Source organism: Amblyraja radiata, chromosome 11, assembly GCF_010909765.2.
Source record: "Amblyraja radiata isolate CabotCenter1 chromosome 11, sAmbRad1.1.pri, whole genome shotgun sequence".
Lineage (NCBI taxonomy): Eukaryota > Metazoa > Chordata > Chondrichthyes > Rajiformes > Rajidae > Amblyraja > Amblyraja radiata.
In genome coordinates, this window is record NC_045966.1 from 13,205,761 (window position 1) to 13,232,538 (window position 26,778).

A 26,778-nucleotide genomic window follows, 5' to 3' on the forward strand; every position below is an offset into this window, starting at 1 on the left:
GTGTGTGTAAGATGCTCTAAGAGCCCATATTTTATTTTTCATTCTAAGGATCATGGCATTTATAGTCTTCTCCAGCTTTGCTGTTTTTCTGGAACAGATTAATGAAGACAGTTTACTTAGACACTTCAATGGTTTCTAATGGTTGGCTTACATAAGGCTGGATTCCTGATTTATTTTAGACCAGAAGATGTAGCAGAATTATGTCATTCTGCCCATCAAGTCTCCTCTGCCATTCAATCATGGCTGATCTATTTTCCCTTTTCAACCCCAATCTCCCTGTATGGTTTAACACCCTTACTAATCAATAACCAATCAATCTCTACTATAAAAATGCCCATTGACTTGGCCTCCACAGCTGTCCGTGGCAATGAATTCCACAGATTCACCACACTCTGACCAAAGAAGTTCCTCTTCATCTTTCTTGCCTCTCTCTTCACTCTTCATGGTGTACAAACAAAGCCACTGACTAACAGTGTTGAACATCTGGGCAATTCCCATCGACTTTTGATTTTAAAAGAGTGGCAGAGGCACTTTAAAAACACAATGTCATAGAGTCATAGAGTGATACAGTGTGGAAACAGGCCCTTCGGCCCAACTTGCCCACACCGGCCAACGTGTCTCAGCTACACTAGTCCCACCTGACAGCATTTGGTCCATATCCCTCCAAACCTGTCCAATCCATGTACCTGTCTAACTGTTTCTTAAATGTTGGGATAGTCCCTGCCTCAACTACCTCCTCAGGCAGCTTGTTCCATACACCCACCACCCTTTGTTCGAAAAAGTTACCCTTCAGATTCCTATTAAATAATTTCCCCTTCACCTTAAACCTATATCCTCTGGTGCTCGATACACCTACTTGCGCAAGAGACTCTGTGCAACTTTCATGATATTATACTCCTCTGTAAGTACCAGCCTTCTCAACCTTTCCCTATAGCTCACATCCTCTAGCCCTGGCAACATTCTCGTAAATCTTCTCTGCACCCTGTCCAGCTTGGTAGCATCTTTCCTATAACACGGTGCCCAGAACTGAACACAATCCTCTAAATGTGGTAAGGACTTTCCATCCAAGTTAGCAACCCACTTATCCCATTCCCATTATGCAGACAGAGATGAAACTGAGGTCTAATTTGTGATTATTACAGATGTTAATTACAGTTTTTGTGTTTAGTTTTAGTTTTGACCAAGTCCACTCCGACCTGTGATCCCCGCACACTAACACAATCCTACACACACTAGGGACAATTAACATTTATACCAAGCCAATTAACCAACAAACCTGTACGTCTTTGGAGGGTGGGAGGAAACCGAAGATCTCGGAGAAAATTCACGCAGGCCACGGGGAGAACGTAAAACACCGTACAGACAGCGCCCCTAGTCGGGATCGAACCTGAGTCTCTGGCGCTGTGGGCGCTGTAAGGCAGCAAATCTACTGTTGCGCCACTGACCCGCGATAAAAATAAATGTTTTAATCGAGCTAGTGTGAAACATCTACAGATATCCATCACAAAGTTTTGGAGAAGCTACAGTAAGCAAATGAAAATTCCTACAGTTCCAAAGAATTCAATACGGAATAAATACAATCTCTTTCCAAAGGGAAAAGGCTCTCATCTCCACTTTCTGTAATTGAGGCAAATTGGCTGATGTGGAGAACTGAGGGGAGACACGAAATGCTGGAGAAACTCAGCGGGACAAGCAGCATCTCTGGAGAGAAGGAATGGGTGATGTTTCAGATTGAGACCCTTCTTCAGACTGAACTGAAATTAGATTGACTCAAGATTAGATTACAGGCTCTGTCAGAGAGTATTCTGGCTTCAACACCATCAGTACCTATGTCATATGTTACTCCTAACCAGTTCCACGATGAAAAGAATCAATTTATCGTCATAACCTGAGTAGCCCGTGGCAAGATCTGTCTGAAAATATACTTTAATATAACCAAAACGGGGCTAAAATGTAACTCTGACAACCTAGGGGCGTCCCACTGTGTCCAAGAAGCAATTACATGCTTTTGAAGTTCATGTTCATAAATTCTAGGAGCAGAATTAGGCCGTTCAGCGCACCAAGTCTACGCCGCCATTCAATCATGGCTGATTTATCTTTCCCTCGCAACTCCATTCTCCTGCCTTCTCCTCATAACCTCTGACACCCATACTAATCAAGAATTGGTGAATCTCTGCTTTACAAATATCCATTGACTTGGTCTCCACAAAATTCCACAGATTCACCACCCTCAGACGACAGGAATTCCTCCTCATCTCCTTTCTAAAGGTCCGTCCTTTTATTCTGAGGCTACGGCCTCTGGTCCTAGACTCTCCCACGAGTGGAAATATCCTCGCCCGTCCAGAAGAGGAATCATTTTGCAACGTAAGGGAACGGCAGCAGCCAATTTGTACACAGCAAGATCCCACAAACAGCAGGATGAGGTGAGATCACTGCAAGTGAGTCATAGCTAGCATTAAGTACAGTATAAATAACGAAACATTACATAATGGCCCATTATTTGTTGTTTTGCACGGCTCAAAATCATAAATAATCCATGAGACCCATCTTAGCACATACTTGGCACTAGGATCAGACATTAGCATCAGTTTTCTTTTAAAGCAGAGACGATCCTGAATGTCATTATTTTATTTTTAATTCACCTTGTCAGAAGAGGGGTAGTGAGTATGCAGCTCAGTAAAATTAAGAGGATTACTTGGAGAATCAATTTATGAAACTAATTACAATTTAAATCAAGGTTCTGTCTTGCTCTCTGCTTATGGATTTTTCTGACAATTACAGATTATAAACTATGTGTCAGACCGTATTCCAGATTCTATAATGTGACGTTGTTTATCCACGATCTATCAGACTGTTAAAGCACCACTTGTTTGAAGAAAAATGCTGATAGATTTCATCTTCTGAGCATCCCAGAAACCTTTCCTCTCTCTAGTATAGTTTAGTTTATTGTCACGTGTACCGAGGTACAGTGAAAAGCTTGCATGCTGTCCAGTCAGCGGAAAGACAATACATGATTACAATCGAGCCATTCACAATGTATATATACATGATAAGGCAATAACGTTTAGTGCAAGGTAAAGCCAGTAAAATCCAATCAAGGATAGTCCGAGGGTCACCAAAGACAAAGATAGTAGTTCAGGAATGATTCAAATCATGGTATTGCAATAGTATATTTTGTTGTCAGGGAAGGAAGGAAAAGAGATGGAAAATGGGAGATAGAGTTATAGTCATAGAATGATATAGCATGGAAACAGGCCCTTTAGCCCAACTTGCCCGCACCTGCTAACATGTCCCAGCTGCATTAGTCCCACCTGCCTGCATTTGGGCCATATCCCTCCAAACCTGTCCTATTCGTGTACCTGTCTAACTGTTTCTTAAATGTTGGGAACGTCCCTGCCTCAACTACCAACTCTGGTAGCTTGTTCCATGCACCCCCCCCCCCCCCCCCCCCCCCCACCCTTTGTGCGAAAAAGTTACCCCTCAGATTCCTATTAAATCTTTCCCCCTTCACCTTAAACCTATGTCTTCTGATCCTCGATTCATCTACTCTGGGCAAGAGATTGTGCATCTACCCGATCTATTCCTCTCATGATCTTATACAACTCTATAAGATCACCCCCCAACCTCCTACACGCCAAGGAATAGTGTCCCAGCCTAGTCAACCTCTGCCTATAGCTCGCACCCTCTAGTCCTGGCAACATCCTCGTAAATAAATTTGTTAATTGATTTTTTAGATCATTTTTTTTAATGAATTGCATAGTGGTTAAAAGCAAACCCTAATATTCAATTAATATGGTTGGAGGAGGTCCATGCAAATCTTTGCCTCCTCTGTAAGGGCTGTTAGGTCTCTGAATGCAAGGATAGAGGTTGGTGGCACAGTGGTGCAACGGTAGAGTTGTTGCCTTACAGATCTAGAGGCCTGGGTTCGACCTTGCCTACGGGTGCTGTCTGTATGGAGTTTGTGCATTCTTCCCATGACTGCATGGGTTTTCTCCCGGTGCTCCGGCTTCCTCCCACACTCCGAAGACGTACAATTTTACCAAAACCAATGAACCTATAAACCTTGTAGGGCAGCATCTCTATCGTTGCCCACCGTGTAGCCCGAGTACTCTGCCGTGTGTGTACGGATACTTCAACAACACTTCCTTGTCCTTTGTGTAATGGTGGAACAGAAGCGTGCGCAAGTGAAGATCACAACTTTTCCCAGTGGACCTGGGCCCCGGTGAGGGTGACAGGGAGGCAGGTGCACCACGAGGCATAAGGATTCTGGCGAATTGATAAAATGAATCCTGCGGAAGGCCGTGGACAGTGGTGTAGTGGCCACTGCTCAACAAGGCAGGGCGAACCATGGGCTGGGTGTAATGCAGGATGCAGTGTATTAGCAGTGCAGACCAGACTTGGGTAGATTAAGTAACCATTTTCTACGATGCATCTATGACCAGGATTCCACACTCATAAATTCATAAGTTCATAAGTGATAGCAGAATTAGGCCATTCGGCCCATCAGGTTTACTCCGCCATTCAATCATGGCTGATCTATCTCTCCCTCCTAACCCCATTCTCCTGCCTTCTCCCCATAACCCCTGACACCCGTACTAATCAAGAATCTATCTCCACCTTAAAAATATCCATTGACTTGGCCTCCACAGCCTTCTGTGGCAATTAATTCCACAGATTCACCACCCTCTGACTAAATAAGTTCTTCCTCATCTCCTTCCTTTTTTTTATTAACCAAATCATCTCCATCCTGAAAGAACGTCCTTTAATTCTGAGGCTACGTCCTCTGGTCCTAGACTTGCCCCCCATTTCTCTCCCACCCCACTCCCAGGTTTCGAGAGATGTGGCCCCAGTGCGGGCATGTGGAACTACATTAGATGGGGCATCTTGGCCGGCAAAGACAAGTTGGACTGAAGGGCCCATTTCTGTTATGTATGAATCTATGAATCTAATGTCATGGAATATGTTGGTCCTCCATCACAAATAATTCCTCTGCCTCCTATACTGATCTTGTTGCTTTGAAATCCTACCTGACAGAAGTAAGCTCTGTTAAACACTCGCTAGTGGGAATTGAAACATCAGCTGTGATGATTGAGTTTCTATTCACAAGGGACTACGACGGGTTTAAATAACCACCTGAACAGCCTCTCAAACGCAATTCCATTTTCCTGAGCACAAGCTAAACACAGGGCGGAGTTAACACAATTTTTAACCCTACCAAACAATAAAGGGCGCAAGGAGGATTGACAAGTATGTTGCCAGGACTCGAGGGCCTGAGCTATAGGGAGCAGTTGGGCAGGCTGGGACTCTATTCCTTGGAATGCAGGAGGGTGAGGGGTGATCTTATAGAGGTGTATAAGGTTATGAAAGGAATAGATAGGGTAGATGCACAGAGTATTTTATCCAGAGTAGGGGAATCGAGAACCAGAATACACCTTGGTGTACTTAAGGTGAGAAGGGAAAGATTTAATAGGAACCTGAGAGGCAACTCGTTTATACAAAGGATGGTGGGTGTATAGAACGAGCTGCCAGAGGAGGTCGTTGAGGCAGGTACTATCACAACATTTAAGAAACATTTGGACAGTTACATGGATAGGATAAGTTTAGAGGGATATGGGCCAGGCGCAGGCATGTGGGACCAGGGTAGATGGGACATGTTGGTCGGTGTGGGCAAGTCGGGCTGAAGTGCTTGTTTCCATATTGTATGACTATGACTAATTTCAAAAGTCCTTATTCACATCATCTGGGTGTTAATTGTCCCATTAAGTAGGCAGCCACATCCTGTGATGGTGGAACAGAGCAGGCCAAGGCTTGATAAAAGTACAAAACACTACCTTTTATGTCTTTTAATCATCTTGCACAACTGTTTTGATGCACCTTCAAATACAAATTATATTTTGTGCATTTCAAATTTAATATATAAAACATTTGCTTTTTCAGTTTGATAGAACTATACTGAGATGTCATCCTACAACTAGTGTGGGTGTGAGCATAATGGTATTCTAAATGCAGATTGCACCTTCGTATGCACATTAACATATAAAGGTCCACCACTGATTTTCCAGCACCCTTGGTTCCAGAGGCTTGTCGGATTATTCGTTTTGCAGGGTCAGCGGAGGTCACGGTCTCCGAGAGGAGTTGGATGGGACTTGTATGGTCCGCCTAGGCTATGAGGGGGCCGTGATACCGAACCACAAAGTCGGCCTCGGAGGTCGGCTATGGGAATGGATCTACCAGCTCAGGCTGGGCCAGAGTTCCAGAGGTCCCACCACACGGGTCACATTTGACTCAGAAGTCCCGGTGAGGTCAAGATTGGCCACCTCACCCGGACTGAGAGTCACATTTTCGGGGGGACTCCGGGGGAGGGCAGGTGGGGTGGGGGGATTTCAAGTGTGCTCTTGTAATTTTGTTCAGATTAAAGGGGGTGCTGGACCACCAGTTGCTGGTTAAATCTGCAGCAGACCTGCATCATGAGTTTTATCACGTCACAAGAAGGAAACTTCCTCAATTATTTCTGCTTAAATTTTGCTCGCTATTCAACATTTTTAAAGCAGTTCGAATGTTTTCTGTTAATTTCAAGGTTTTGCTTTCATCTTTCATCTCCGTAAAACCTTTAATTTCTTTGCCTGAAATATAATTTAAGTTTCCCTACTGATCCTTTTACTTTTGTCAGAACACATTGACCAAGGATTGATGTGTAAACGCTGAGTCTTGAACATTGCACCATTCACAAAGTGAATCAGGAAATACAGAGCGAGGTTATGTAAAGAGTGGGGGGAGGACATTGAATGCTACGTAAATGGCAAATATGAAAACCCATCTGTACGGGTATCACCTAAAATGCATGACATTAAACTCAAGATGGGGTCAAGGAAAGAGAGTTCACATCGCGGCCCAGTTTCCACCAATCTTTCCACCACCACCACGCACACGAAACGACAAGACAGACACCATTGTATGCAGATGACGAGAAGTGTGTTCAGCTGTGCCTGAACAACTTCTAATCTTGTGTGTGGACTCGATAAGAAGAGGAACTCAAGATGTCCTCAAAGTTTATGTTAAAATTCAGATTATAGCAGAATTATATTACCAAATAAAATGTAGAAACAAAGAACTATAGATGCTGGTTTACAAAAAAAATGTCTTTGGAAGTGTTCCAACCTGAAACATCACGTATCCATGTTCTCCAGAAGAGATGCTGTCTGCCCCGCTGAGTTACTCTATCACTTTTTTTCATATCACCAAACTGTGTCATTGCAAATCTACCAGCAGTGATCTTGGTATCTTGATAATAGAACTTCCCACCCAATGTATGAAGAAATTTAGGCCAGCACGTTAGCGCAGCAATAGAGTTGTTGCCTAACAGCGGCAGAGACCTGGGTTCGATCCTGACTATGGGTGCTGACTGTACACTCCCCCTATGACCATGTGGTTTTTCGCCGGGTGCTTCAGCTTCCTCCCACATTTCAAAGACGTGCAGGTTTGTCGGTTAACTGGCTTCTGTAAATTGCCCCTGGAGTGTAGGATGCGAAAGTGAGATCACACAGAACTCGTGTAACAAGTTAGGACAAGTTAGATAGTTTGAACGTTAGGTCTTTATTCTTTGGAGCGCAGAAGGTTAAGGGGGGACTTAATAGAGGTCTTTAAAATGATGAGAGGGATAGACAGAGTTGACATGGATAAGCTTTTCCCATTGAGAGTAGGGAAGACTCAAACAAGAGGACATGACTTGAGAATTAAGGGACAGAAGTTTAGGGGTAACATGAGGGGGGACTTTACTCAGAGAGTGGTAGCTGTCTGGAATGAGCTTCCAGTGGAAGTGGTGGAAGCAGGTTCGTTTTTATCATTTAAAAATAAATTGGATAGGTATATGGACGGGAAAGGAATGGAGGGTTATGGTCTGAGTGCAGGTAGATAGGACTAGGGGAAAATAAGTGTTCGGCACGGACTTGAAGGGCCGAGATGGCCTGTTTCCGTGCTGTAATTGTTATATGGTTATATGGTTTATATAGTGTATGGGTGATCGATGGTTGACGTGGACTTGGTTGGCCAAAGGGCCTTTTTCTATGCTGTATCTCATCTCTGTACCCATAAACTCTAAAGTACGGACTGTGCATTACCGCCTATATGTACGACCAGCACAACCAGAGTACTAACACAGGCCATAACAATCTACAGTTGGTCATAAAACCTGACTGCAAAGGGAAAACTTATTTTGATCTCTAACAGATTCAATAATCATTCAATGTGTAGGAAGGAACTGCAGTTGCTGGTTTACACGGAAGATAGACACAAAATGCTGGAGTAACTCAGAGGGACAGGCAGCATCTCCGGAGAGAAGGAATGGATGATGTTTCGATTTCCAGAAACATCGCTTATTCCTTCTCTACAGAGATGCTGCCTGTCCCACTGAGTTGCTCCAGAATTTTGAGTCTATCTTCAATCATTCAGTGACTGCACTACCTTTTATTTCTTAATGCAACATATCATACATTTTTTATTCGTGTGATGGAAATATTGTACATTCTTACTAAATTAATGAACTCTGACAGAATTACTTGTTAAACTTTGATCACCCCTCTTGAACTTGCACAAGAGGTTTGAATCATCAATCTTGTGGCAACGAAGAGTGTCAAAGGTGATGGGGAGAAGGCAGGAGAATGGGGTTGAGAGGGAAAGATAGATCAGCCATGATCGAATGATGGAGCAGACTTCATGGGCTGAATGTCCTAATTCTGCTCCTATGTCTTATCGTCTTATGGTAGACACATTTAAAGACTGTTATAGAGAAACATGGGAGCTTTACGCTTTCTCCCTTTAGGTTATGTTTTTATTTCCTGTAATCAAACTTTGAACAGAACCCTTCTCTGCATGTTAGTCTGAGAAAGTCACCCAATCTGACACGACATGAAAGTTTCACATGCCCCTTTGCTATTTCTTTCTGAAGTATTCATCTATGTCTGATGCTGTTGGAATTTACTGCACACACTGACCAATAGAAAAGTTGCATTTTGAAATTAAACATCTCCTCTACAAAGAGTGTTCAAACAACTCTGGAGTATTTCACAAGAAACTTTATTTGAAATTCATATTTCGAGCCAATATATTAGAATTACATCTTTCGTCTGTTGCTATATTAAACTTTAAGCATCAGATTTGATTTGACTTATTTTGTTCAACTTCAGGATAACAACATTGTAAAATATTTGCTGCTGAGATTCCACACCCAAACATTGTGTGTGAAATATATCGCTACCTTACTCTGCATTTGTGCGATGTTAATGCAATTATTTCAAAGGCAGTGCTAATGCCACCTATTAAATGAGAAAGAACATTTTCATAATTGATACACACCAAAACCTCATTTGAAAAACACTCTCTTAAACCCAATTTCAAAATATGTTTAAAATGGTGGCGCAGTGGTAGAGTTGCAGCCTTACAGCGCTAGAGACCCGAGTTCGATCCTGACTAAGGGTTCTGTCAGTACGGAATTTGTACGTTCTCCCTGTGACCGCATGGGTTTTCTCCGGGTGCTCTGGTTTCCTCCCACATTCCAAAGACATGCATGTAGGTGAATTGGCTTCTGTAAGTTGTCCCTAATGTGTCGGATAGTGCTAGTGTACAGGTGATCGCTGGTCGGCGGCGTGGACTCGTGGACCGAAGGGCCAGTATCCATGCTGTATCCCTAAACTAAACTAAAAATTGCAAAGATGAGGTAATACTATTAAAGATATAGCAAGTTAAAGTAGAAAATCTACTCCAGGAGGCGTAATCAAAATGGACCAGGTGATTGTTAAATCCCATGAAGAAAAAAATAATGTTGGTGATTCTTTTAGAAGGCAGACTGGCCCCAATCAGGAATCCCTCAAGCATCAACAAGATGGCCATGAGCCCTAAGGGAAATGCTGGCTCTGCTGGTGTTAGACTGTGGTTCACAAGAAGCCAATGCTGTTTACATGTGGCCAGGAGGGAGGGAAGTCAGTACCACCCCAGGGTGTTGGCATGGCTGGAAGGAGGATTGCCCAGTTCGGGTGGTACATTTAAATTGCAATCGTACATAAATTATTTGGCTGATTATTAACCCAAAACTCATCGAAACCAGCAAGCTGTGATTCCCTGCTGCGTTTCCCCTTCCCCATTACCTTTAGAAAGAGTAGGTTGCTGATACGATAGTGGCACTTAAGGGCGTCATGGTGGCACAGCGGTAGAGTTACTGCCTTACAGCGCCAGAGACCCAGGTTCGATCCTGACCACGGGTGCTGTCTGTATGGAGTTTGCACGTTCTCCCCGTGACCACGTGGGTTTTCTCCGGGTGCTCCTGTTTCCTCCCACACTCCAAAGACCTACAGGTTTGTAGGTTAATTGGTTTAGGTAAAAATTGTAAATTGTCCCTAGTGTGTAGGATAGTGTGAGGGATTGCTGGTCGGCGTGGACTCGGATGACCGAAGGGACTGTTTCATGCTGTATAGATCTCTGAACTAAACTAAAGAGAGACTTTTGGATAGGCACATGAATTTGCAAGGAACGGGGGGATATGGATTATGTGCAGGCAGATAAGAGTTGGTCTTGGTCAGCACAGGCATTGTGGGCCGAAGGGCCTGTTCCCATGCTGTACTGTTCTATGTTCTACTGCCATTAAACAAGGTGCCATGTTATGTCATGGCCTGCCATTGTACTAATGGGGATAATCAATAATATGGCTGCACCAAATGTCAACAGAAACAGTATGTCCAAATTACATGAACCCAATCAACAGCCACTTCATACATACAGGCTACTTTGCAATTCCCCGATCTAGGAAAGGTGGTATGACCACTGAGACTTGAAGAAATCCAGCGTTACTGAAGTCACTAACATTGCTTTTCACTCACACAAATCATATGGACAAATCAATTTGACAAATAAGGGTTCACACTATTACAGGTAATTCCCCATGCACCTTCTCTGCATGATGCCTATTGCACCTTTATATCTACTACAACAGAGTTTAAGCGTAACTTGCTAATATATATAGTACATAAAATCACAGTAACAAGTTGCAGTTCACAGTATCTTTCTTTGACACGATCCCTCTTCCTCAGGTTCGCAGAGATGGCTTTTGGAATAATTTGCATCGCTGAGACCGAGATAGTTTTTAGTCTGAAGAAGGGTCTCGACCCAAAACGTCACCTATTCCTTTTCTCCAGAGATGCTGTCTGACCTGCCGAGTTACTCCAGCTTTTTGTGTCTATCTTTAGTTCTTAGTTTAGTTTAGTTCAGTTTAGTTTGGCGTCACGTGTACCGAGGTACAGTGAAAAGCTTTTGATGAGGTACAACGAACGATGGTGGCTCAGAACAGTGAGATCTTTGAGTTTTACATTAAAAGCTCACTCCCCCTCCCGAAAGAATAGTACATTCGGGGGGAGGCGAAAGGAAAGGGCACTAGGATGATACCCCAAGGAACAAAGTGGCCAAACGGGACAGATGTGTACGGTTCCAGCACCAGACCATTCAGTAAGGGGGTTAGGCAGAAGGTGTGTGTGAATTCAGTCGTCAAGGGATTCAGGAACTCAGAGGAAAGATGAATAAAAAATGGGTTTCAGGAGACTTGAGATCTGGCAACATCCCACCCGAGACCCCTGAAACTGCTCGCTGCCTGTATGCAGGAGATGGTGGCCAGGATGACATTCCTCCTTGTCCAGAGCTGGTGGCTAGGCAGAGGCTGGACCAGCAGGACAGTCCAGTAGTGCTGCTTCACTGGGGTGCACACAGGGTGGTTGGCAGACCTACAAAAGACAAGAGGATGGATCTGTCAACTTTGGGCAGAATACCATGAACTATACTTTTTCTTTCCTGCATGTTTTCCTCAATGCCACACGGCTCCCTTTCATTGTCGTCTACCTCCGCTTGTACTGGGACCAAGACTGGAGTGGTGAAGGCCAAATCAATGGATATTTTTAAGGCAGAGATAGATAGAGTCTTGATTAGCGCAGGTGCCAGGGGTTATGGGGATAAGGCAGGAGAATGGGGCTAGGAGGGAGAGATAGATCAGCCATGATTGAATGGCAGAGTAGACTTGACGGGCCAAATGGCCTAATTCTGCTCCTATCACTTATGAACCTGTGAACTTCTGGAAGCGACACTAATCTGTGCAAACTTGCATTTTGCACGGGAAGAACATTTCAGTTCCTTTTGAATCGATCGTCACTCATGACTTGACTCATGTTGAGCAGCTCAAGAATACGCAAGAGCATCCTATAGGGTGACTAGACAGAGGAGAAATAAAATCAGCCACCCTTGATTAGTAAGGGCATCAAAGGTTACAGGGAGAAGGCAGGAGAATGGGGTTGAGAGGGAAAGATAGATCAGCCATGATTGAATGGCGGAGTAGACTTGATGGGCTTTATGGCCTGATTCTGCTCCTATGTCTTATAGAATACAGTGGAATTGGCGTCAGAAAACATTTAAATCTAAAATATTAATATTTCACGTCAAAACGTTTTCATCCTGACATATCAATTCCACATTTTACAGGCAGTTGCCACTGCAGCGGCACGGTGACGCAGCGGTAGAGTTGCTGCCTTACAGCGCTAGAGACCCGGGTTCAATCCTGACTATGGGTGCTGTCTGTATGGAGTTTGCACGTTCTCCCTGTGACTGCATGGGTTTTCTCTGGGTGCTCAGGTTTCCCCCCACATTCCAAAGACGTACAGGTTTGTAGGTTAATTGGCTTCTGTCAATTGTAAATTGTCCCAGGCGTGTAGGATAGCGTTGGTGTATGGGGTGATTGGTGGTCGGCGTAGATTTGGTGGGCTGAAAAGGCTGTGTCCACACTGTATCTCCAAACTCTAAACTCTCTAAAGTTTCCAGACAAACCGGCTGAGTTTTGGGACGTTTTTAGTGTGTTTTGTTTTTCAATTTCAGATTTTCACCATCTGCCTGGATTAGAGGGTTTCAGCTACTGGAAGAAGTTGGATGGACCTGGATTGTTTTCTCTGGAACGCCAGAGGTTGAAGGGAGACTTGATAGAAAAATATAATATTATGAAAGGCGTAGAAAGGGATAGACTGTCAGAACCCTTTTCCCAGGGTGGAAATGTCCAACACTGGAGGGCTTGGCCATAGGGTGAGAGGTGGAAAGTTTAATGGAGATATGCGGGACAAATGCTTTACACAGACAGTAGTGGGGGCCTGGAACACACTGCCGGGGTTGGAAGCAGATACGATAGTGGTGTTTCCAAGGCTTTTAGATAGGCATATCGAGGTGCAGGGGATAGATAGGTGAAAATTGCCCAACGCATCACCGGTTCCTCACTCCCCTCCATTGAGTCTGTCCAGAGCAAGCGTTGTCTGCGAAGGGCGCTCAGCATCGTCAAGGACTGCTCTCACCCCAATCACAGTCTGTTTACCCTCCTACCATCCGGGAGGCGCTACAGGTCTCTCCGTTGCCGGACCAGCAGGTCCAGGAACAGCTTCTTCCCTGCGGCTGTTACATTAATCAACACTGTACCTCGATGATTGCCAAAGCACCCCACCCCCCCACCCCCGGACACTCCTCGCACCAGGAAAAAAAAAAATTTGCACTACTATGACTGTATGCACGTAAATATATTTATTTATTGCTCATATTCTATGTCGCTCTTCTAGTGAGATGCTAACTGCATTTCGTTGTCTCTGTGCTGTACACTGCACAATGACAATAAAGTTTGAATCTGAATCTGAATCTGAATCTGAAGAGGGGTAAGGATCATGTCGAGGCAGATGAGATCACTTTAACTTGGCATCATGTTCAGCACAAACATTTTGGGCCGAAGGGCCTGTTCCTGTTATGTTCCATGCATTTTCAATTCACGTAAGGGGTATATGCTTATTACAAAGGAAATATCCCGATGTGGCCAACCTGTTTGGTGGCCTTCATGAATGTAACATGACTAATCATCGTCACCCTGTAACCCGTCACTAATTACTACATAATGGAGGAATAAACCGCTGGCGTTCCTAAATAATTCACAACGATTTTAAAGTGCTATGTCTTTTCCACATCAGAAGCCCAGCTGCACTGTAAGGCAAAAAGAAAACATTCCATATTGCTTGGAACTAACTGCAGAATTTCAATAGGTATATAACATTTCCCCTTTGATTCCCTTTTGGAAACAGAATGAATACTGAGAATGTAAGGTGCAGTGGTGTTACAGACCTGATTGTCCCTATAAATGGATGCACTAAGTGAGGAGATGGATATAAAGTCCAAGTATTGATCTTGCCACATATAAATATTACATTTACCACAGTCCAACTAGCAATCTCATGATGATATTCTATTGAATTCTGAACTAACTTGAATCCTCGGTATCTCACTCACACCAAGCATCCAAGCCAATTAGGAATTTCTGGGACCATCATCATGATTTGAATGTGCAGGAAGGGACTGCAGATGCTGGTTTACATCGAAGATAGATATGTTCTTTGTTTTTAGAGAGAGAGCATAGAAACTGGCCTTTTGCCCCATCAAGTCCATGCTAACCATTAACCTGACAATATGAATTAATTTCTTTCGTCAGAGGGTTTAGTTTAGTTTAGAGATACAGTGCAGGAACAGGCCCTTTGGCCCACCGAATCCTCTCCGACCAGCGATCCCCGCGCAATAATATTATCCTACACACACTAGGGACAAATTTTACACTTACACCAGGCCAATTAACCTACAAACCTGTACGTCTTTGGTGTGTGGGAGGAAACCGAAGATCTTGGAGAAAACCCACGCAGGTGATGGGGAGAGCGTACAAACTCTGTACAGACAGCATTCAATGTCAGGATTGAACCTGGGTCTCTGACGCTAAGCCTCCGTGCTGCCCTAGGGTGGTGAATCTGCGGAATTAATTGCCACAGAAGGTTGTGGAGGGCATGTTTTTAAGGTGGAGATTGACAGAATTTTGATTAGTAAGTGTGTCAGGGATTACGGAGAAGGCAGGAGAATGGGGTTGAGAGGGTAAGATAGATCGGCGATGTTTGAATGGCGGAGTAGACTTGATGGGCCAAATGACCTAATTTTATTCCTAGAACCTATGAATTCATGATCTTATCAAACTCTCATTCACACTAGTTCCATGTTATCTCTCTTTCATATCCACTCTTTACTTACTGGGGGCAATTTACAGAAGCCAATTAATCTACAAACATGTACTTCTTTGGTATGAGGGAGGAAACCAGTGAACTCGGAGGAACCCTATGTGTTCACAGGGAAGACGTGCAAACTTTACACAGACTGCACCCAAGGTGAGGATTGAACCCCCGGGACTCTGGCGCTATCAGGCTGCTCCACTGTGCTGCCACATCAAAATGCATCCAGTGTTTGCCAAGTAGATTATATTTTTGATACAGAAGGTTATTCCATTTTCTGTTGTTGCACAAACGCAAAACATCAAAGTATAGAATAGAATAGAATAGTTTCTTTATTGTCATTGTAACATGAACCATGTACAACAAAAACTGTTTTTAAGTCTGTTTGTCCTTGTCCTTGTAGATCTGTACCGTCTGCCTGACGGCAACAGTTCAAACAGGGAGTGTCCGGGGTGGGAAATGTCCTTTATAATACTCTGGGATTTTTTGATGCAGCGGGAACTGTGTAAGTCCTCCAAGGTAAGGAGAGGGCAGCCGACAATCCTCTAGGCGTTGTCAATGGCCCTCTGGAGCGCTTTCCTCTGAGCCGCTGTGCAGCTGGTGTACCACACGCATACACAGTATGTTAGGATGCTCTCAATGGAGCACCGATAAAAGGACAGCAGCAGTCTCTGAGTGATGTTATTCTTCCTGAGCACCCTCAGGAAGTGCAGTCTCTGCTGGACCTTTTTCAGCAGCGCAGAGGTGTTCACGCTCCACGTCAGGTCCTCCTCAATATAGATTCCCACCGCCCCACAGTCCCCTCTGATAATTAATGGTACCATGTCCGTTTTATTCTTCCTGAAGTCTATTATTATTTCCTTTGTCTTTAAGGTGTTGAGGAGCAGGTTATTTTCTCCACACCACACAGTCAGCTGCTCCGCCTCATCCCTGTAGGCGTACTCGTCCCCCCCGGAGATGAGTCCCACCACCGTCGTGTCATCCGCAAATTTGACAATGGTGTTGCTGTGGTGGGCGGAGGTGCAGTCATGTGTGTAGATGGTGTAGAGCAGGGGGCTCAGCACGCAGCCCTGTGGGGAGCCGGTACTGAGGCTGAGGGCCGTGGATGTGTGATGGCCCACTCTGACTCTCTGGCTGCGACCCAACAGGAAGCAAGATATCAAGGAAACCTTTCATTTGTAGATCTTTTTTGACCTGGTACTTTTATAACCAAGATGGAAAGCCATTTTAAACTCTTGACCAATGCAGTATATATGAGTAGATGCCTGGAGATTACATAGAAACATAGAAAATAGGTGCAGGAGTAGGCCATTCGGCCCCTCGAGCCTGCACCGCCATTCAATATGATCATGGCTGATCATCCAACTCAGTATCCTGTACCTGCCTTCTATCCATACCCACTGATCCCTTTAGCCACAAGGGCCACATCTAACTCCCTCTTAAATATAGCCAATGAACTGGCCTCAACTACCCTCTGTGGCAGAGAGTTCCAGAGATTCACCACTCTCTGTGTGAAAAAAGTTTTTCTCATCTCGGTTTTAAAGGATTTCCCCCTTATCCTTAAGCTGTGACCCCTTGTCCTGGACTTCCCCAACATCGGGAACAATCTTCCTGCATCTAGCCTGTCCAACCCCTTAAGAATTTTGTAAGTTTCTATAAGATCCCCTCTCAATCTCCTAAATTCTAGAGAGTATAAACCAAGTCTATCCAGTCTTTCTTCATAAGACAGTCCTGACATCCCAGGAATCAGTCTGGTGAACCTTCTCTGCACTCCCTCTATGGCAATAATGTCCTTCCTCAGATTTGGAGACCAAACCTGTACGCAATACTCCAGGTGTGGTCTCACCAAGACCCTGTGCAACTGCAGTAGAACCTCCCTGCTCCTATACTCAAATCCTTTTGCTAAGAAAGCTAACATACCATTCGCTTTCTTCACTGCCTGCTGCACCTAAATGCCTACTTTCAATGACTGGTGTACCATGACACCCAGGTCTCGCTGAATCTCCCCTTTTCCTAATCGGCCACCATTTAGATAATAGTCTGCATTCCTGTTTTTGCCACCAAAATGGATAACCTCACATTTATCCACATTATACTGCATCTGCCAAACATTTGCCCACTCACCCAGCCTATCTAAGTCACCTTGCAGTCTCCTAGCATCCTCCTCACAGCTAACACTGCCCCCCAGCTTAGTGTCATCCGCAAACTTGGAGATATTGCCTTCAATTCCTTCATCCAGATCATTAATATATATTGTAAATAGCTGGGGTCCCAGCACTGAGCCTTGCGGTAGCCCACTAGTCACTGCCCGCCATTGTGAAAAGGACCCGTTTACTCCTACTCTTTGCTTCCTGTTTGCCAGCCAGTTCTCTATCCACATCAATACTGAACCCCCAATGCCATGTGCTTTCCTGCATCTAGCCTGTCCAACCCCTTAAGAATTTTGTAAGTGTCTATAAGATCCCCCCTCAATCTTCTAATTTCTAGCGAGTACAAGCCGAGTCTATCCAGTCTTTCTTCATATGACAGTCCTGCCATCCCAGGAATCAGTCTGGTGAACCTTCTCTGTACTCCCTCTATGGCAAGAATGTCCTTCCTCAGATTAGGAGACCACAACTGTACGCAATACTCCAGGTGTGGTCTCACCAAGACCCTGTACAACTGCAGTAGAATCTCCCTGCTCCTATACTCAAATCCTTTTTCAATGAATTGCTATTACAATGATGATGGGAAAGATAATGCTCACTCCATTTAGGGACTCTTCTCATTCCTACCCCATAACTTTGTCGCAGAAATTAAGCCATAGTCACACTTCTATTCCTCGTCAAAACAATAATGGACTCCTTGAAGCAAATAATGATGGAGCATTGCATTTCCTTGTAAGATTGCGTTCCCAGTCTCTCAGCAATTTTCAGGAATCACAATATAATCTTTCTTCTGATAAATAAATAAATATCATGTTATCTCTCCTCATCCCGCAATTATTAATCACAATGAACATGACAGGTCTACAAGGTAAGGTACACGATTCAACTCACCAGTGCATTCACCCAGACGAGCAAGGTTATGTTTCAATGCAAATCGGACAGCCTTAATGGCATTTTGTCAACCAGAATAAAAAATAACAATATTCTTCAAAAATAAACTAGAATATTAATGAAGCACTGAAGTTTTCCCATTCAAAAAAACATTTCCTTCTGATAAATCATTCACCTGCCAATGTTCTGGAATTAATCAAATTAGTTTCTTCCATTCCTGGCACACCCTGAATACCCTGACAGCTCCAACCAAGACCGCCAAAAAATGGAGAGGGTTGTGGACGCAGCCCAGACCATCACGCAAACCAACCTCCCTTCCATGGACTCCATCTACACCTCATGCTGCCTCGGCAAGGCCAGCAGCATCATCAAGAACCAATCTCACTGCGGTCACTCCCTCTTTCCCCTCTCCCATCAGGCAAGAGTTACAGAATTTGAAACGTATACCTCCAGATTCAGGGACAGCTTTTCCCCAGCTATAATCAGGCAATTGGACCATCCTCCCACCAACTAGAGAGCAGTCCGGTCCTCCCATCTATCCCTGGTGATTGGAGACCCTCGAACTATCTTTAATCGGAATTTACCAGACTTTATCTTGCGCTAAACGTTGTACTCCTTATCCTGTACCTGTGCACAGTGGATTGCTCAAATGGGATTATGTCTAGTCCTTCTACTGATTGGATAGCACGCAACAAAAAAGCTGGACCTGTATGATTTATCTGAATCTTTATAATATATTTTTTTATTAAAGGTAATCAATTACAATGCTTCAAACAACTTTATATCAAATTAATTCAATTTGCATTAAGTAAAACACTAGTAATACTTATCTACTATTTTTTTAGAAATAATGATAGAGAAAGAATAGAACAGTTATAAATCATTAAGAAAGTGATTAAATAATAATTTGATTATATATAAGAAAGAAAAGAGAAACGAAAAAAAAATTAAAAAATAAATAAATAAATAAATAAATTTGAGAAACCACAATATGTATTATTAATAACACTACTACAAGTGATAGTATCAATAAAGACATATATGTTAATTCCAATATAAAAATGAATTATTCTCACCAAATCCCGCAGGGTGCACGCCGAGCTGTGTTGCCAAGAACAGCTACTTCTCTAAATACTGTATATATGGAGACCATATCTGTTCAAAAGAATTATACTTGTCCAATAGGACAAATCTAATTCTTTCCAGATGTAACGTCTCCATCATCTCTGTTGCCCACATTTTGGTTGTGGGGAATAATGTTCCCTTCCAAAATTTCAATATGATTTTTTTCCCAATTATCAAACAGTAATCAACGAAATTTCTTTGATTTACTGTAAGTGATAGATGTAAATCCGGAATTCCAAATATTATTAGCTTTGGGTTAGGGTCCAATTTAACTTTGATGACTTCAGAAATAACTTTAAAAATTTCTGTCCAGTAATAATTCAATTTAGGGCATGTAACGAAACTATGTATTAAATTTGCCTCTGCTTTCTTGCACTTATCACAAATAGCGGAGAGATTCGGAAAAATACTATTTAATTTAGTTTTCGAATAATGTAACCTATATAATACTTTAAATTGTATCAGTATATGTCTGGCGTTTAATGAACACCGGTGTATTCGTTGTAGACTTTCTTCCCAGTTTTCTTTTGTTATAGCCAATCCCATTTCATTTTCCCATGCTTGACGATATATTTCCGTTATTGGATTCTCCTTATCCAAAATGATGTTATATATATAGGCTATTAATTTTTCTGTATTTGGATGTAAATTAAACAGTTCGTCTAACAATCCTGCTTCTTTATTTTTATAATCTTGTGTATTGGATTTAATATAATCTCTAATTTGTAAATACCTAAACAAATGTTGTGGAGACAATCCATAAATATCTTGTAACTCCTGGAATAAAAGAAATTTTCCTTTTCTATAAAGGTGTTCTATCCTTGTAATTCCTAAATCATCCCATTGTTTAAACCCCCCATCTAATATAGCAGGTTTAAACGATGGATTATTCATAATTGGTAATCTAAATGAGAGATTATCCAAATGTAGAGTCTTAACTATTTGTTTCCAAATACGTCTATTATTATATATTATTAGGTTGTCTTTATAATATTTTTTTTGTACTTCCGTTGGTGCAAAAATTATCGAACCTACATTGAAAGGTAGACAGTCTTCCTTTTCTTTACCAGACTTTATCTTGCGCTAAACGTTGTACTCCTTATCCTGTACCTGTGCACAGTGGATTGCTCGAATGGGATTATGTCTAGTCCTTCTACTGATTGGATAGCACGCAACAAAAAAGCTGGACCTGTATGATTTATCTGAATCTAACAAAGTTTTTCAATGTATCTGGGTACACGTGACAATAGCACGTCAGCTGTGGAAAAACATCCAACTTTTACATTGAAGATAGACACAAAAAGCTGGAGTAACTCAGCAGGACAGGCAGCAACTCTGGAGAGAAGGAATCGGTGACATTTCGGGCCCAGAGATGCTGCCTGTCCCACTGAGTTACTCCAGCTTTTTGTGTCTATCTTCGGTTTAAACCAGCATCTGCAGTTCCATCCTACAACTTTTACAATGAGTTGGCCTCCCAAGTTAGGGTCAGGTATGGGAGCCAGTCCTCAGGGGATGAGAACTGCTATTAGCAAGTCCCACTATTTCCGTGGAGACTGTGTATTCAGATTGGTTTCCATTCAGAGAAGGGAAGTAAACTGGCCCACAGAAACTCCAAGTAAAGCTGTTTGAAGAAGGGTTTTGGCCCAAAACGTTGCCTATTTCCTTCGCCCCATAGATGCTGCCTCACCCGCTGAGTTTCTCCAGCACTTTTGTCTACCTTCGATTTTCCAGCATCTGCAGTTCCTTCTTAAACAGTAAATCTGTCTAGTTTAGTTTATTGTCACATGTACCGACGTTCCAAATGGCACCACCATCACGGAATCTTTTCATGCATCTTCTCAAATGATTATTGAGAAATAACACTGAGATTATCCATTGTGTGGTGTCCTTTGAAATTTCATATTTTGCTTCCCAATCCTTGTGCTAAATGTGCTGTCCTGATCTACTATCCACCTAATCTTCCTAAAGGAACGTCATTTCATTCTGAGTCCTAGACTCTCCCACTAGGTGGGAGCATACTCTCCACATCTTCTCAATCCGGGCCTTTCACTATTTGCTGTTCCCTTCCTGTCTCTGCCTAATCTTTCCTCTGGAATTTCCTACAGATCAGTCTGCCTCTCCACCTACTCCACTGCCAATCTAGATCCCACCCTCCTGCCACTTAAAAAGGGGGAGAGAGACTTGTCTCCTCATCTCTTCACAGAAATCACTATTAAAAACACCAAGTACGTGCTATAGCATCAGGATTCAGATTCAGATTCAATTTTAATTGTCATTGTCAGTGTACAGTACAGAGACAACGAAATGCATTTAGCATCTCCCTGGAAGAGCGACATAGCAAATGATTTAAATAAATAAATAATAATAAGTGATAAGCGCTCCATCAAGAAAACCAAGCCCAAAGACAAAGTAGTATCTCATCTGCCTGTACACACGTATGCTAAAGGACAATAACTAAATCCACATGCAATAATAAGCTATCTACATGTTAACAAGCACATTTAAAAAATGATTGTGTAGATGCAAGTATATCATTGGGATTATCAAGTGGGCACCTCCCTTCACTGGTGTTTTGTTGAGTTAGGGCCACGACACCTCTGGACGGCTCAACAGTTACTTCAGGCATCCCAGAACCACCCCCCTCGAATATCTGCTCTCACCACCAATGCTTCCAGTATCGACTAAATAAAGGAAACTTCAGACGTGGTTCCCAGAGCAGACTGCCCAGCTCGTCTGGCAAAATGCCTCATCGTCAGAACTCACCAACAAGCACCAAGACCTGGCTTGGCTGGCGGTGAGGGGAGCCCTCCCAGTCAGATCCATCCTGCACCGTCGGAACCTCACTGCCATCGCACGCTGCCCTCTGGCCGGCTGCTATAGAGAGGAGACGGTTGCCCACCTCTTTGCAGAGTGTGGATTTGCAAAAATAGTCTGGAGAAGTATGCAAGGGTCCCTGGAACGCTTTATCCCGAACAGCTCCGTCACAGAGGCCTGTGATTTACGGACTGTTCCCAGGGACACATTCAGAGACTGACATCGAGTGCTGCTGGAGGGTCATCAACTCGGTGAAAGACGCTGTTTGGTCTGCCCGAGTGTTGTTCACCACCCAGCAGAGCGAGATGTCCGTCAGGGAATGTTGCTGACTGGCCCGCTGCAGACTGCAGGAATACTTGCTGAGAGACTCACTGAAGCTCGGTGCAGCCAACGCCAAGGCTCGGTGGGGGAGGGCCGCAGTCTAGGGTCCTTCTGCTTCTGGACATGGGGGGCACGGTATGGTGGAGACGCCCCTCAAAATAAGGGAAGGTATCCCACGCCAGGCGGCCACACGAGTGGCACGGGTGGGGGACAGTTTCTTGGAATTGGAAAATGTATAAACTGCATTGAACAATTTGTATAGCCTCCGAAAATGTCAGATGAATTTTTTGCACGGTTCACGCATTGTATATATTTATTACTTGAATAAAGTCTATTTTGAAATAAAAAAAGAAACTTCAGACAATGAATTCACTCAAGCAAATGCTACACACTTCACAACCTGCCGTACACTTCTCCTACCCCATCATTAAACAGTCGTAGCGCCACAAATATTAACCTTGCATAAAACCAAGATACCAAGAAAAGAGAGAAAGCCAGTTTTTCTCTTGTGCTCCCAGTGATCTACAAAAGATGTATCTTCTAAAGCAAACAATATCATGTAATGCTATTGTCAACAAATCATATTAATCTCGGGACATCGAGAACCCACCACTGCCTCTATTTCCCAGAGTACATTTTGGTGATGTACACAGTTTGACTTCAGGGACATTTGTAAGTGGCATTGGAAAACATAGAAAACATAGAAAATAGGAGGAGGCCATTTGGCTCTTCGAGCCTGCACCGTCATTCATTGTGATGATGGTTGATCATCCACAATCAGTAACCCATGCCTGCCTTCTCCCCATATCTCTTGATTCCACTAGCCCCCAGAGCATTGATTTTAATGGAGGGACAAAGTCATAATCATTATTTCCCAAGCACAGTTATAGTTCTGTCTGGTGAGAAAGTGCCGAGATATTACAGAAAATCACAAGTAATGAAGGACATAACTCATGTACATTATCATTTGTTCTTGAAATAGAGTCATAAAACCAGCTGTATGAGTTGCATATCTATCTCTATTACCATAATGCAAATAAAAAGATAATTATTGCCCAAGTGCCTCTCTGATTATTATTATTATTATTATGCGAAGATAACAACTGTCCTCAGTAAATGCATTTTGTTTCACTTTCATGTCGAGGACATGGAACGGGTTGCGAAAACCGGTTGAGTCAAAATAACCTCCTTGTAACCTTACAGCAGAAACAATGCTTCATAATTAAAACAGTTTCTTCAGTAATAGGAGGCATAAGTCGTCAAGGCTGAATAAACTGAGTTGAAGGCTGTCGTATTTCCAAGATTGAAAGACTTCTTCTCTCAGTCTAACTGTTCACTCATGCCTGATGTTTGGATATCATCTTAGAAGGTTTTATACAAAATTGCTGACTGAGAGATTCTTTTAAATCAGAATGCCTGATAAAGAGAATATATTAATTGCCTCAGTACATTGATCTTACATTTCTCTAACATCTAGTAAACCTTGCATCCCCTCTCTCTCAGTCCCTCCCCCACCCAAGTCATTGTGCTAGGTTCAAAGTCGTCTTGTTGAGTTTCATTGTCTGTAACTCATTTTCACCCAGCCCACAGCTAACTGTTTCCTTTATCATTGTTAGTTCTTTGCATATCTTTTATTTATTTGTTCTATATCTCTCTATTTCACCATCTATATATCCCATTTCCATTTCCCTTTCCCCTAGCTCTCACTTTGACCCAAAACATCACCTATTTCTTTTCTCCAGAGACGCTGTCTGACCCGCTGAGTTACTCCAGCTTTTTGTGTCTGTCTTCAATCTTACAGAGATACTGTACAGATCCCACAGGAGTTATAACCAACTGGAGCACAAATAGAAACCAATGACCAAGGTACTGTAGCGGCACCTGCTAGCGCACGCAGATATCGAACCTGGCGTTCGGAAGCCGCGGTCAAGTGACTCGGGAGGGGCTGTTGTTTTCGTGCGGTTTTTCCTTTGCGCGCGTTAGTTCAGCGCTGACCACCGATGTGGGCAGACGTGTCTGATAAACCTGTATGCTGCAACTTGAGCTTTCGAATAAGTTTTGTTGAAAACTCCAGTAGTCGTTTCTCAGACCGCTAAAGTACTTCCAATCTCAATGAGGGACTTAGTTCTCATAAGCTGCTGAATGGATATTTAACTCAAATTTCAAGGATCATTGATGTCCCTCAGTACTATGAATACCTACTTATGCATTAGATTGAGAAAATTTTCAGAAGCACTCCAAGGAACAAATACAAATGACAATGAATAAACCTTACCAGCTAATAATTTTTCAGTGAAGTTCAGCTCTTCATGATACAGTATGTTCAAAAGCTGATGAGATTGCTTCCAATCCACCAGCATTATGGAGCTTTTCTTCAAAGATACAGCGTGGAAACAGGCCCATCGGCCCACCGGGTCCAGGCCAACCATAGATCACCTGTTCACACTAGTTCTATGTCATCCCACTCTCTCATCCACTCCCTACACACCAGGGGCAATTTTACAGAGGGCCAATTAACCTACAAACACGCACATCCTTTGGATGTGGGAGGAAAGCAGAGCACCCGGAGGAAAGCCGGGCTGTCACAGGGATAATGTGCAAACTCCACACAGACAGCACGCAAGGCAATTTTGTGTCCTCCAAATTTGTAGTGGGCCTCACTCTGTGGTGGAGAAGGCCAAGGGTGCCCAAACATTGGTGTGGGAATGGCAAGTGGAAGTGAAATCTCATGCAACTTGGGTAACACAGTGGTGCAGCGGTAGAGTTGCTGCCTTACAGCGCCAGAGACCCGGGTTCGATCCTGACTACGGGTGCTGACTGTATGGAGTTGTATGTTCTCCCTGTGATCGTGTGGGTTTTCTCCGGGTGCTCCGGTTTCCTCCCACATTACAAAGATGTGCGGGTTTGTAGGTTAATTGGCTTCCGTAAAATTTGCCCCCTAGTGTGTAGGATAGAGGTAGTGTAGGAGTGATCGCCGGTCGGCATGGACCCTGTGGGGCGAAGAGCTTGTTTCCATGCTGTATCTCTAAACTAAACTAATCTAAACTAAACTGAACAAAACTCAGTATGGTTATTGTGGACAGAGCATGAATGTTCTGTAAATCAATTGTCCAGTTTGGACTCGTCAATGTATGGGAGACTACATCAGGAATACTGAATACTCAATGGCTGAAATAACTCTCACCAATTTCTACAGATGCACCTTAGAATGTTTTCCAACAGCATGCATCACAGCTGAAGAAGGGTCTCGACCTGAAATCTCACCCATTCCTTCTCTCCAGAGATGCTGCCTGCCCCGCTGAGTTACTCCAGCTTTTTGTGTCTATCTTCGGTTTAAACCAGCATCTGCAGTTCCTTCCTACACATTTGCAGTGGCAATTGCTCTGCCCATGACTGCAAGAAAATGCAGATAATTGTTGGCACAGCCGAGTCCATCATGCAAACCAATGTTCCCCATCTCTCTCCCCTCAACTCTGTCTACACTGCATGCTGCCTCGGGAAAGCATCCAACAAAATCAAGGACCACTCAAATCCTGGCTATTCTCTCTTCTCCCCTCTCCTATCCGGCAGAAGACAGAAAAAACATGAAAATGTGTATTACCAGATTTGAGAACAGCTTCTTCACTACAGTTATCAGACTCTTGAACGGACAAATCCTCCAATCTACCTCACTCCAAGCACTAGCAATTTTTTTACCTGCACTTTCCCTCCTGCTTTAACACTATATTCTGTCTTATATTTTGTCTTTTACACTACCCATTGTACGCATGTATACTATGATTGCACACATCTATAGTATGATCTGCCTGGATAGCATGCAAAACAAAGTTTTTCATTATATCTCAGTATGCGCGACAATAATGAAACAATATTGACACCAGACGCTGCAGACATAGAATATCTGCTTCACCTAACATATACAATAGACAATAGACAATAGGTGCAGGAGTAGGGCATTTGGTCCTTCGAGCCAGCACCGCCATTCAATGTGATCATATACAATCAAAAGGAAATACTCTTTAATCAATAAAGTACTTTTTAAATCTGTAGTTCCTACAATAGTCAAGGACCACACAGACCCTGGTCGTTCTCTCTTCTCCTCTCTCCTATGGCAGGTCACAAAATCATGAAAACGCGGTGAACAGCTTCTTGCCCACAGTTATCAGACTCCTGAACGGACCTCAGCTAACGGGCCCGAAACAAATCAATACTATACTTAAAAGGCCCATGCATAGTCACGTATGTGACCAAAAAGACGAAAAATTGTGGAATACATCTAATTCTGAAAGCGTTACAGGTATATTGTTCTGTACTGTATATATGATTCATATTTTCTTTCCGTTAATCAAGTGAAATTTTTATATGTTATGCTGACAATGATTGTT

At 43.2% G+C, this 26,778-nt stretch overlaps 1 protein-coding gene across 2 annotated transcripts in view; it reads right to left on the reverse strand.

Annotated features, from left to right (window-relative positions):
- LOC116978297 (BTB/POZ domain-containing protein KCTD16-like) overlaps positions 1–26,778 on the reverse strand; it is a 194,908-nt gene that overhangs the window by 79,266 nt on the left and 88,864 nt on the right. The window contains exon 2 of one of the 2 annotated variants that reach the window (XM_033029342.1): positions 11,257–11,762. The exons of the other annotated variant lie outside the window; for it this stretch is intronic. Within the exon in view, the coding sequence (XP_032885233.1) occupies positions 11,731–11,762 (32 nt within the window). The 3' untranslated portion in view covers positions 11,257–11,730. Of the gene's footprint in view, positions 1–11,256; positions 11,763–26,778 lie in introns of those variants that run through there. 2 annotated transcript variants of the gene reach the window in all.